A 12,059-nucleotide genomic window follows, 5' to 3' on the forward strand; every position below is an offset into this window, starting at 1 on the left:
AGTACAGGTATTTGGGTTCAACATGTGAGAAGTAGAAAGTACAGGTATTTGTGTTCAACATGTAAGAAGTAGAAAGTACAGGTATTTGTAATCAACATGTAAGAAGTAGAAAGTACAGGTATTTGTGTTCAACATGTAAGAAGTAGAAAGTACAGGTATTTGGGTTCAACATGTAAGAAGTAGAAAGTACAGGTATTTGTGTTCAACATGTAAGAAGTAGAAAGTACAGGTATTTGTGTTCAACATGTAAGAAGTAGAAAGTACAGGTATTTGTGTTCAACATGTAAGAAGTAGAAAGTACAGGTATTTGGGTTCAACATGTATGAAGTAGAAAGTACAGGTATTTGTGTTCAACATGTAAGAAGTAGAAAGTACAGGTATTTGTGTTCAACATGTGAGAAGTAGAAAGTACAGGTATTTGTGTTCAACATGTAAGAAGTAGAAAGTACAGGTATTTGGGTTCAACATGTGAGAAGTAGAAAGTACAGGTATTTGGGTTCAACATGTAAGAAGTAGAAAGTACAGGTATTTGTGTTCAACATGTAAGAAGTAGAAAGTACAGGTATTTGTGTTCAACATGTAAGAAGTAGAAAGTACAGGTATTTGTGTTCAACATGTAAGAAGTAGAAAGTACAGGTATTTGTGTTCAACATGTGAGAAGTAGAAAGTACAGGTATTTGTGTTCAACATGTAAGAAGTAGAAAGTACAGGTATTTGGGTTCAACATGTGAGAAGTAGAAAGTACAGGTATTTGGGTTCAACATGTAAGAAGTAGAAAGTACAGGTATTTGGGTTCAACATGTAAGAAGTAGAAAGTACAGGTATTTGTGTTCAACATGTAAGAAGTAGAAAGTACAGGTATTTGGGTTCAACATGTAAGAAGTAGAAAGTACAGGTATTTGGGTTCAACATGTAAGAAGTAGAAAGTACAGGTATTTGGGTTCAACATGTAAGAAGTAGAAAGTACAGGTATTTGTGTTCAACATGTAAGAAGTAGAAAGTACAGGTATTTGGGTTCAACATGTAAGAAGTAGAAAGTACAGGTATTTGGGTTCAACATGTAAGAAGTAGAAAGTACAGGTATTTGTGTTCAACATGTAAGAAGTAGAAAGTACAGGTATTTGTGTTCAACATGTAAGAAGTAGAAAGTACAGGTATTAGTGTTCAACATGTAAGAAGTAGAAAGTACAGGTATTTGGGTTCAACATGTAAGAAGTAGAAAGTACAGGTATTTGTGTTCAACATGTAAGAAGTAGAAAGTACAGGTATTTGTGTTCAACATGTAAGAAGTAGAAAGTACAGGTATTAGTGTTCAACATGTAAGAAGTAGAAAGTACAGGTATTAGTGTTCAACATGTAAGAAGTAGAAAGTACAGGTATTTGGGTTCAACATGTAAGAAGTAGAAAGTACAGGTATTTGTGTTCAACATGTAAGAAGTAGAAAGTACAGGTATTTGAGTTCAAAATGTAAGAAGTAGAAAGTACAGGTATTTGTGTTCAACATGTAAGAAGTAGAAAGTACAGGTATTTGTAATCAACATGTAAGAAGTAGAAAGTACAGGTATTTGTGTTCAAAATGTAAGAAGTAGAAAGTACAGGTATTTGGGTTCAACATGTAAGAAGTAGAAAGTACAGGTATTTGTGTTCAACATGTAAGAAGTAGAAAGTACAGGTATTTGTGTTCAACATGTAAGAAGTAGAAAGTACAGGTATTTGAGTTCAAAATGTAAGAAGTAGAAAGTACAGGTATTAGTGTTCAACATGTAAGAAGTAGAAAGTACAGGTATTTGTGTTCAACATGTAAGAAGTAGAAAGTACAGGTATTTGTAATCAACATGTAAGAAGTAGAAAGTACAGGTATTTGTGTTCAACATGTAAGAAGTAGAAAGTACAGGTATTTGTGTTCAACATGTAAGAAGTAGAAAGTACAGGTATTTGAGTTCAAAATGTAAGAAGTAGAAAGTACAGGTATTTGTGTTCAACATGTAAGAAGTAGAAAGTACAGGTATTTGAGTTCAACATGTAAGAAGTAGAAAGTACAGGTATTTGAGTTCAACATGTAAGAAGTAGAAAGTACAGGTATTAGTGTTCAACATGTAAGAAGTAGAAAGTACAGGTATTTGTGTTCAACATGTAAGAAGTAGAAAGTACAGGTATTTGAGTTCAACATGTAAGAAGTAGAAAGTACAGGTATTAGTGTTCAACATGTAAGAAGTAGAAAGTACAGGTATTAGTGTTCAACATGTAAGAAGTAGAAAGTACAGGTATTTGGGTTCAACATGTAAGAAGTAGAAAGTACAGGTATTTGTGTTCAACATGTAAGAAGTAGAAAGTACAGGTATTTGAGTTCAACATGTAAGAAGTAGAAAGTACAGGTATTTGAGTTCAACATGTAAGAAGTAGAAAGTACAGGTATTTGGGTTCAACATGTAAGAAGTAGAAAGTACAGGTATTTGTGTTCAACATGTAAGAAGTAGAAAGTACAGGTATTTGGGTTCAACATGTAAGAAGTAGAAAGTACAGGTATTTGTGTTCAAAATGTAAGAAGTAGAAAGTACAGGTATTTGAGTTCAACATGTAAGAAGTAGAAAGTACAGGTATTTGAGTTCACATGTAAGAAGTAGAAAGTACAGGTATTTGAGTTCAACATGTAAGAAGTAGAAAGTACAGGTATTTGTGTTCAACATGTGAGAAGTAGAAAGTACAGGTATTTGTGTTCAACATGTAAGAAGTAGAAAGTACAGGTATTTGTGTTCAACATGTAAGAAGTAGAAAGTACAGGTATTTGTAATCAACATGTAAGAAGTAGAAAGTACAGGTATTTGTGTTCAACATGTAAGAAGTAGAAAGTACAGGTATTTGTGTTCAACATGTAAGAAGTAGAAAGTACAGGTATTTGAGTTCAAAATGTAAGAAGTAGAAAGTACAGGTATTTGTGTTCAACATGTAAGAAGTAGAAAGTACAGGTATTTGTGTTCAACATGTAAGAAGTAGAAAGTACAGGTATTTGAGTTCAACATGTAAGAAGTAGAAAGTACAGGTATTAGTGTTCAACATGTAAGAAGTAGAAAGTACAGGTATTTGTGTTCAACATGTAAGAAGTAGAAAGTACAGGTATTTGAGTTCAACATGTAAGAAGTAGAAAGTACAGGTATTAGTGTTCAACATGTAAGAAGTAGAAAGTACAGGTATTAGTGTTCAACATGTAAGAAGTAGAAAGTACAGGTATTTGGGTTCAACATGTAAGAAGTAGAAAGTACAGGTATTTGTGTTCAACATGTAAGAAGTAGAAAGTACAGGTATTTGAGTTCAAAATGTAAGAAGTAGAAAGTACAGGTATTTGTGTTCAACATGTAAGAAGTAGAAAGTACAGGTATTTGTAATCAACATGTAAGAAGTAGAAAGTACAGGTATTTGTGTTCAACATGTAAGAAGTAGAAAGTACAGGTATTTGTAATCAACATGTAAGAAGTAGAAAGTACAGGTATTTGTGTTCAACATGTGAGAAGTAGAAAGTACAGGTATTTGTGTTCAACATGTAAGAAGTAGAAAGTACAGGTATTTGTGTTCAACATGTAAGAAGTAGAAAGTACAGGTATTTGTAATCAACATGTAAGAAGTAGAAAGTACAGGTATTTGTGTTCAACATGTAAGAAGTAGAAAGTACAGGTATTTGTAATCAACATGTAAGAAGTAGAAAGTACAGGTATTTGTGTTCAACATGTGAGAAGTAGAAAGTACAGGTATTTGAGTTCAAAATGTAAGAAGTAGAACGTACAGGTATTAGTGTTCAACATGTAAGAAGTAGAAAGTACAGGTATTTGTGTTCAACATGTAAGAAGTAGAAAGTACAGGTATTTGTAATCAACATGTAAGAAGTAGAAAGTACAGGTATTTGTGTTCAACATGTAAGAAGTAGAAAGTACAGGTATTTGTGTTCAACATGTAAGAAGTAGAAAGTACAGGTATTTGAGTTCAAAATGTAAGAAGTAGAAAGTACAGGTATTTGTGTTCAACATGTAAGAAGTAGAAAGTACAGGTATTTGAGTTCAACATGTAAGAAGTAGAAAGTACAGGTATTTGAGTTCAACATGTAAGAAGTAGAAAGTACAGGTATTTGGGTTCAACATGTAAGAAGTAGAAAGTACAGGTATTTGTGTTCAACATGTAAGAAGTAGAAAGTACAGGTATTTGGGTTCAACATGTAAGAAGTAGAAAGTACAGGTATTTGTGTTCAAAATGTAAGAAGTAGAAAGTACAGGTATTTGAGTTCAACATGTAAGAAGTAGAAAGTACAGGTATTTGAGTTCAACATGTAAGAAGTAGAAAGTACAGGTATTTGAGTTCAACATGTAAGAAGTAGAAAGTACAGGTATTTGTGTTCAACATGTGAGAAGTAGAAAGTACAGGTATTTGTGTTCAACATGTAAGAAGTAGAAAGTACAGGTATTTGTGTTCAACATGTAAGAAGTAGAAAGTACAGGTATTTGGGTTCAACATGTAAGAAGTAGAAAGTACAGGTATTTGTAATCAACATGTAAGAAGTAGAAAGTACAGGTATTTGTGTTCAAAATGTAAGAAGTAGAAAGTACAGGTATTTGGGTTCAACATGTAAGAAGTAGAAAGTACAGGTATTTGAGTTCAACATGTAAGAAGTAGAAAGTACAGGTATTTGTGTTCAACATGTAAGAAGTAGAAAGTACAGGTATTTGTGTTCAACATGTAAGAAGTAGAAAGTACAGGTATTTGGGTTCAACATGTAAGAAGTAGAAAGTACAGGTATTTGTAATCAACATGTAAGAAGTAGAAAGTACAGGTATTTGTGTTCAAAATGTAAGAAGTCAAAGTAAAAAGTCATCAGGAAAATAAGTAGTGGAGTAAAGTACTGATACCAGAAAAATGTACTTAAGTACAGTAACAAAGTATTTGTACTCCACTACTTCCCACCTCTGAATATACTACATTTAAAAGCCAGTTATTATATATATTTAATCAAGAGGCTGGAGATGTATTCAAGGCGAGGTGCAGATACTGTAATAACAGAAGTGTCTGCAAAGAAATACATGCATTGCAACACATCTTTAAATTATGATATGTTGCAATGTTTAGTTTACTGTTTATTCAATAAAAGATTGATCAATTAGCAGATTAAGAGAAAATAATTAGCATCTCTACACATTTTTATTTTATTTATTGGAATAATTTTGAGGGTTTTTAAAATGTAATGTGTGGTTACTTTTACATGCAATTCTTAAGAGACAGTCAGATTATTTTATGTAATTTTAAGAAAATACAGTTACCTTTTTTGTTGATCCCCATTACGTAATCCCATCACATGATATTATCCATTCCTCCTCAAACCTGCCTAAAAAGAATGCAATAAGCAATTTTATCCATAAATCATCACATTATTTAGGTTTTGTTCACAGTAAACCCTCTCTATACCCCAGAGAGAGGGGAATGCTGTGTGAATGTATAATTGATGTTGTCCTCCTCAGTATTCTGCAGTGAGTCTCTGCACACTGACTGTCATCATCATGGAGGCTCTGCAGCAGTGAGCAGCACAACACCAGGCACCTCCATCTTCTTTTAGCCTTTATACTCCTCTCACGTCGGTAAGAGGACATTATTGTGTGTTATCGCATGGATTTTAGTGTTTTTATTGCATGCACTGAAGCATTTACAGCCACCGTGTGTCGCTATGGATGATTCTGTGTTTGTGCACCGGGTTGCTAACCGGCCCGCAGACCACGGAGCGTTTATAAAATGTGTTATTGATGCACTAAAGGGGAAATAAACCACATATCTCCTTGGATATGTGTGTGTGTCGTTGCACGGATTGCAGGTTAATATTAGCGCTGCTCACCGGGTGCAGGCAGGAGGAAAAGCCGCAGATTATTTGCGCGTTAATCCTGCACACAGACACGTCCTCTGCTTTCTGTCTGCAGGTGATCTCTCTGCAGAAACACCACCGAAAACACCAAGATGAAGCATTTTCTGAGGTAAAGACACTCTTTAATTTGCATTTTATTCATTCAAAATCTCCGTTTTCTGTGCCTGTTTTCCTTCGTCCATTTCGATCCACTGCAATGTCTTGTTTGCACTAAATACTGCAGGATGTGTATTCCCATTTCTCCCAGTGAAGGCGGATCGATTATCTTATTGTGGCCAGTATAAGTGGCTGTATGGAGAAGGAGGCCTCTTAATTATGGAGCACATGTACACCAAGTCTCTATTAATAGAGCTGTTGCTTTCTGTGTGTGGAAACCATTTATTCAGAAAAAAAAACACCCTGTGAAAAATTACATAGCAGGTCGAAATAATGAGAAATGGGATGCTTAGTCAAAATATTGATAAGTCTATATCTTGGGATGCTAAGTCTATATTTTGAGATATATGTCCACATTTTGGGATGCTAGTTCTACATTTTAAGTTGGTAAGGCCTTATTTTGGGATGCTAAGTCATTATTCTTAAAACAACACTCTTCTTAGTCGTTATTTGAGATGCTAGGTTGTTATTTTGGGATATATGTCGTTATTTTGAGATGCTAATTGTCATTTGTCAGAGATGCTAGGTTGTTATTTTGAGATATAACTCAACATTTTGGGATGCTAGGTCTATATTTAACGTTGTTAAGGCCTTACTTTGAGATGCTTAGTCTATATTTTGAGATATAGGTCATTATTTGAAATGCTAGGTTGTTATTTTGAGAAGAAGTTATGTTGGGATGCATATTTTGACATGTGTCGTTATTTTTTGATGCTAAGTCATTTTTTCAGATGCTAACTCATTATTCTGAGATGCTTATTCATTTATTTGACATGTTAAGTCATTATTATGAGACATATGACGTTATTTTGGGAGGCTTAGTCTATATTTTGAGATAGGAGTCGTTATTTTGGGATGCTAAGTCTATATTATGAGACGCTGTCGGTATTTTTAGATGCTAAGATATTTTTAAGTAATCATTTCCTTATGCTAACTCATTATTCTGAGAATCTTAGTCCTCTTTATTTGAGATGCTAAGTTACAAACAGGCCCTAATTCTGTGTTTCAGGATGATGTAATCACTACAACATAAGTGTGTTCCTCCTTCTTTCCTAACGTTCAGAGTAAATCCAGAGGAGGATAGAAATCATTTAGTCTCCACGTTTTTATAACGGGTCGCTCTGCATTTCCCAAGACACACATTTCCATTTTAGTCCTCAGTGTCATCTGTAAAAATAGCACACTTTGATCTGCTGCTGGGAGACGAGAAGTAACACACAATCTTATTGTTTTACTCTTATTGAGCCCATTTTACATCTTCACTCTGAATAGGATGGGATTTTAATATGAATCCCCCAAAATAGTGAGCTAATAATCCGTAAAATCCTGTAAAAAACTATTTTTTTGCAATAAATAAGGGTACATTTTAAGGAAACTATTAGGAGCTGCACATTTTTTTTTTAACGCTTGAAGTGACAGTTAATATAGAAAAAAGTATTGAAAATGTTCATAACAATATCATTAACTGTTTTATTTTATTACCAAAACTCAACAAATATTCAATTTACTAACATGTAAGACCAGCTTGACGTTTTTTTCCCATTTATTGTTATTTTAGAGTACCAAGTCTTTACGTTTTTTCACTAAAGGTTGAAGTGGCAGTTAATATAGGTCTGTAAAACATAAAAAGTAGTAAATAAACTCAAAACAATATCATTTATTGTTTTATATTATTACCAAAACTCCCAAATATTCAATTTACTAACATGTAAGACCAACATTTTTTTATCTAAATGTAATTTCCATTTAATATCAGTAGTAAATACTAAATGCAAATAGTCCCTTTGATCAGAGTATCCTCCATAGCAACAGTCTGCTCTCCTTAGCGACGGTCTGCACTTCGTCGCAACGGTCTGCTCTCCTTAGCAACGGTCTGCTCTCCTTAGCAACGGTCTGCTTTCCTTAGCAACGATCTGCTCTCCTTAGCGACGGTCTGCTCTCCTTAACAACGGACTGCTAGCGAAAAATAACAGACCTCTGGAATGTCCAAATCGACCAATCAGAATCGAGTATTCAACCGACTATATTTGTAGCACTTTAACAGATGACACTGAAGTCCGTATCTCACCCTCTTTTGTCTTAATTTACATTATTTTATTTCATATTCTGTTCTTGTACATATCCTATTGTATTTACATGTATAGAGACTTCTTGCACTATTTTTTATTTTTATATTTTATTATATATCTATATAAGAATTACTAACAAAGCACTTATATACTAACAAAGGACTGGCTTATCTAAAGCCAGTTGAGTAGCACTTGAAATGTTCTGGCTCTATGAAACATGATGTACTTATATGATTCTGTTTTCTTCAAGTTTGTATCTTCCTGGTCGAATGCACTTATTGTAAGTCGCTTTGGATAAAAGCCTCAGCTAAATGTGATGTAATGTAAAATATATGTTGCATTGTTGGAGGAGCTCAGGTCAGAAGAATGTAATTGCCATTGTTACACTGTAGCTTTGTGCATATGACAATAACACCTTTGATTCTTGAATCTCTGAAATCTGCAGGGTGGTGACGCAGTTCTTCGTCTTCCTGTACTGTAAGTGTTTGTGGCGAGGACTGAAGTTCGTCACCAGGAAGCTAACGGGTCGCTGCGAGCTGCAGAGGATCTGCTACAACAACAAGCATGGAGCCCGCAGGACCCTGAAGATAGGTAACTCTCACACTGCCTGATAATAAAGTCATGTTTATGAAGCCGACAGTAATCAGAGGCGGGAAGCAACTAAGTAGATTTACTCAAGTACTGTACTTACTGTATTTTACTTAAGTATTTCCATTTTATGCTACTGTGTACTTTTACTCCACTACAGTTCAGAGGTACATGGTGTACTTTTACTCCACTACATGTTTAATACCTTTAGTTACTTCACAGATCTGGATGAATGATGTGAAATCTAACCAAGTGTTAAATCAGACTTTAGTTCCACCTGGAGTAAATCCACAAGCTACCCTGCAGTATACAAAGTCATTCAAACTAGCTGCACCTTTACCAGCTTTGAGAACACTTTCATGATCAATCATTATAAAACATATCATATATATTATTCTGAAATGGACCAATCTGCACAATCACTACTTTTACTGTACTTTCACTATATTTTGATGAGAATACTTTTCTACTTTTACTTGAGGAACATTTTGAATGCAGGACTTTTACTGAAACAGAGTATTCCTACACTCTGGTACTTCTACTTTTACTCAAGTACAATATCTGAGTACTTCTACTTTTACTCAAGTACAAGACCTGAGTACTTCTACTTTTACTCAAGTACAAGACCTGAGTACTTCTACTTTTACTACAAGATCTGAGTACTTCTACTTTTACTCAAGTACAAGATCTGAGTACTTCTACTTTTACTCAAGTACAAGACCTGAGTACTTATACTTTTACTCAAGTACAAGATCCGAGTACTTCTACTTTTACTCAAGTACAAGATCTGAGTACTTCTACTTTCACTCAAGTACAAGATCTGAGTACTTCTACTTTTACTCAGGTACAATATCTGAGTACTTCTACTTTTACTCAAGAACAAGATCTGAGTACTTCTACTTTTACTCAGGTACAAGATCTGAGTACTTCTACTTTTACTCAAGAACAAGATCTGAGTACTTCTACTTTTACTCAAGAACAAGATCTGAGTACTTCTACTTTTACTCAAGTACAAGATCTGAGTACTTCTACTTTTACTCAAGTACAAGATCTGATTACTTCTACTTTTACTCAAGTACAAGATCTGAGTACTTCTACTTTTACTACAAGATCTGAGTACTTCTACTTTTACTCAAGTACAAGATCTGAGTACTTCTACTTTTACTCAAGTACAATATCTGAGTACTTCTACTTTTACTACAAGATCTGAGTACTTCTACTTTTACTCAAGAACAAGATCTGAGTACTTCTACTTTTACTCAAGTACAAGATCTGAGTACTTCTACTTTTACTCAAGTACAAGATCTGATTACTTCTACTTTTACTCAAGTACAAGATCTGAGTACTTCTACTTTTACTCAAGTACAAGATCTGAGTACTTCTACTTTTACTCAAGTACAAGATCTGATTACTTCTACTTTTACTCAAGTACAAGATCTGAGTACTTCTACTTTTACTACAAGATCTGAGTACTTCTACTTTTACTCAAGTACAAGATCTGAGTACTTCTACTTTTACTCAAGTACAAGATCTGAGTACTTCTACTTTTACTCAAGAGCAAGATCTGAGTACTTCTACTTTTAATCAAGAACAAGATCTGAGTACTTCTACTTTTACTACAAGATCTGAGTACTTCTACTTTTACTCAAGTACAAGATCTGAGTACTTCTACTTTTACTCAAGTACAAGATCTGAGTACTTCTACTTTTACTCAAGAACAAGATCTGAGTACTTCTACTTTTACTCAAGTACAAGATCTGAGTACTTCTACTTTTACTACAATATCTGAGTACTTCTACCTTTACTCAAGTACAAGATCTGAGTACTTCTACTTTTACTCAAGTAGAATATCTGAGTACTTCTACTTTTACTACAAGATCTGAGTACTTCTACTTTTACTCAAGTACAAGATCTGAGTACTTCTACTTTTACTACAATATCTGAGTACTTCTACTTTTACTCAAGTACAATATCTGAGTACTTCTACTTTTACTCAAGTACAAGATCTGAGTACTTCTACTTTTACTACAAGATCTGAGTACTTCTACTTTTACTCAAGTACAAGATCTGAGTACTTCTACTTTTACTCAAGTACAATATCTGAGTACTTCTACTTTTAATCAAGTACAAGATCTGAGTACTTCTACTTTTACTCAAGTACAAGATCTGAGTACTTCTACTTTACTACAAGATCTGAGTACTTCTACTTTTACTCAAGTACAAGATCTGAGTACTTCTACTTTTACTCAAGTACAATATCTGAGTACTTCTACTTTTACTACAAGATCTGAGTACTTCTACTTTTACTCAAGTACAAGATCTGAGTACTTCTACATTTACTCAAGTACAAGATCTGAGTACTTCTACTTTTACTCAAGAACAAGATCTGAGTACTTCTACTTTTACTCAAGTACAAGATCTGAGTACTTCTACTTTTACTACAAGATCTGAGTACTTCTACTTTTACTCAAGTACAAGATCTGAGTACTTCTACTTTTACTCAAGTACAAGATCTGAGTACTTCTACTTTTACTCAAGTACAAAAACACTCTAAATGGCAGGAGGTGTAAATATCCTGATTATCATTTCCTAGTTTTTGGAGTTATTGTAATATTAATAATAACAATAATTGATGTTTAACTTAATGTTGTTTTCTTTTCCAGAATCATCTCTGCGGTGTTCCAAAAATACGGTACGTCTCTTAATCCTCAGTTTGAATATCGTGTGTCGTTACATTTTTTAACTTTGATCAAATTACATCTTCATCTTCTGTTTTCCTCCCTCCTCTTCCTCTGCAGCTGCTTCAGTCTGCGCTCAGCGTTCATCCTGATAAAGTGGAGAAGACCATCGAGGACATCATGGCGCTGAAGAAGATCAACCCTGACACCAACCCACAGTGAGACTTGAGATATCTGTCACTTCATCCCTTCTGTGAGGGTGTTAGCATCGAGCCTCTGAATCAGACTGTGAAGAGTATCAATAACACTTTACTAAAGAGTATCAATAACACTTTACCAAAGAGTATCAATAACACTTTCCCAAAGAGTATCAATAACACTTTACTAAAGAGTATCAATAACACTTACCAAAGAGTATCAATAACACTTTACCAAAGAGTATCAATAACACTTTACCAAAGAGTATCAATAACACTTTTACCAAAGAGTATCAATAACACTTACCAAGAGTATCAATAACACTTTACTAAAGAGTATCAATAACACTTTACCAAAGAGTATCAATAACACTTTACCAAAGAGTATCAATAACACTTTACCAAAGAGTATCAATAACACTTTACTAAAGAGTATCAATAACACTTTCCCAAAGAGTATCAATAACACTTTACCAAA

The 12,059-nt window shown here is 34.0% G+C and overlaps 1 protein-coding gene across 1 annotated transcript; it reads left to right on the forward strand.

The window, feature by feature from the left end:
- The first annotated feature begins 5,433 nt into the window (after nucleotides 1–5,433).
- On the forward strand, nucleotides 5,434–11,606 carry LOC117500065 (ELMO domain-containing protein 1-like). Its single transcript, XM_034152764.1, has 5 exons — nucleotides 5,434–5,615; nucleotides 5,949–6,002; nucleotides 8,564–8,709; nucleotides 11,370–11,398; nucleotides 11,505–11,606. The coding sequence occupies exons 2-5, from the start codon at nucleotides 5,986–5,988 to the stop codon at nucleotides 11,604–11,606; spliced, it is 294 nt and encodes a 97-aa protein (XP_034008655.1). The 5' UTR covers nucleotides 5,434–5,615; nucleotides 5,949–5,985.
- The last annotated feature ends 453 nt before the right edge of the window (nucleotides 11,607–12,059 follow it).

This window comes from Trematomus bernacchii, unplaced genomic scaffold, assembly GCF_902827165.1.
Source record: "Trematomus bernacchii unplaced genomic scaffold, fTreBer1.1, whole genome shotgun sequence".
NCBI classification, from domain to species: domain Eukaryota; kingdom Metazoa; phylum Chordata; class Actinopteri; order Perciformes; family Nototheniidae; genus Trematomus; species Trematomus bernacchii.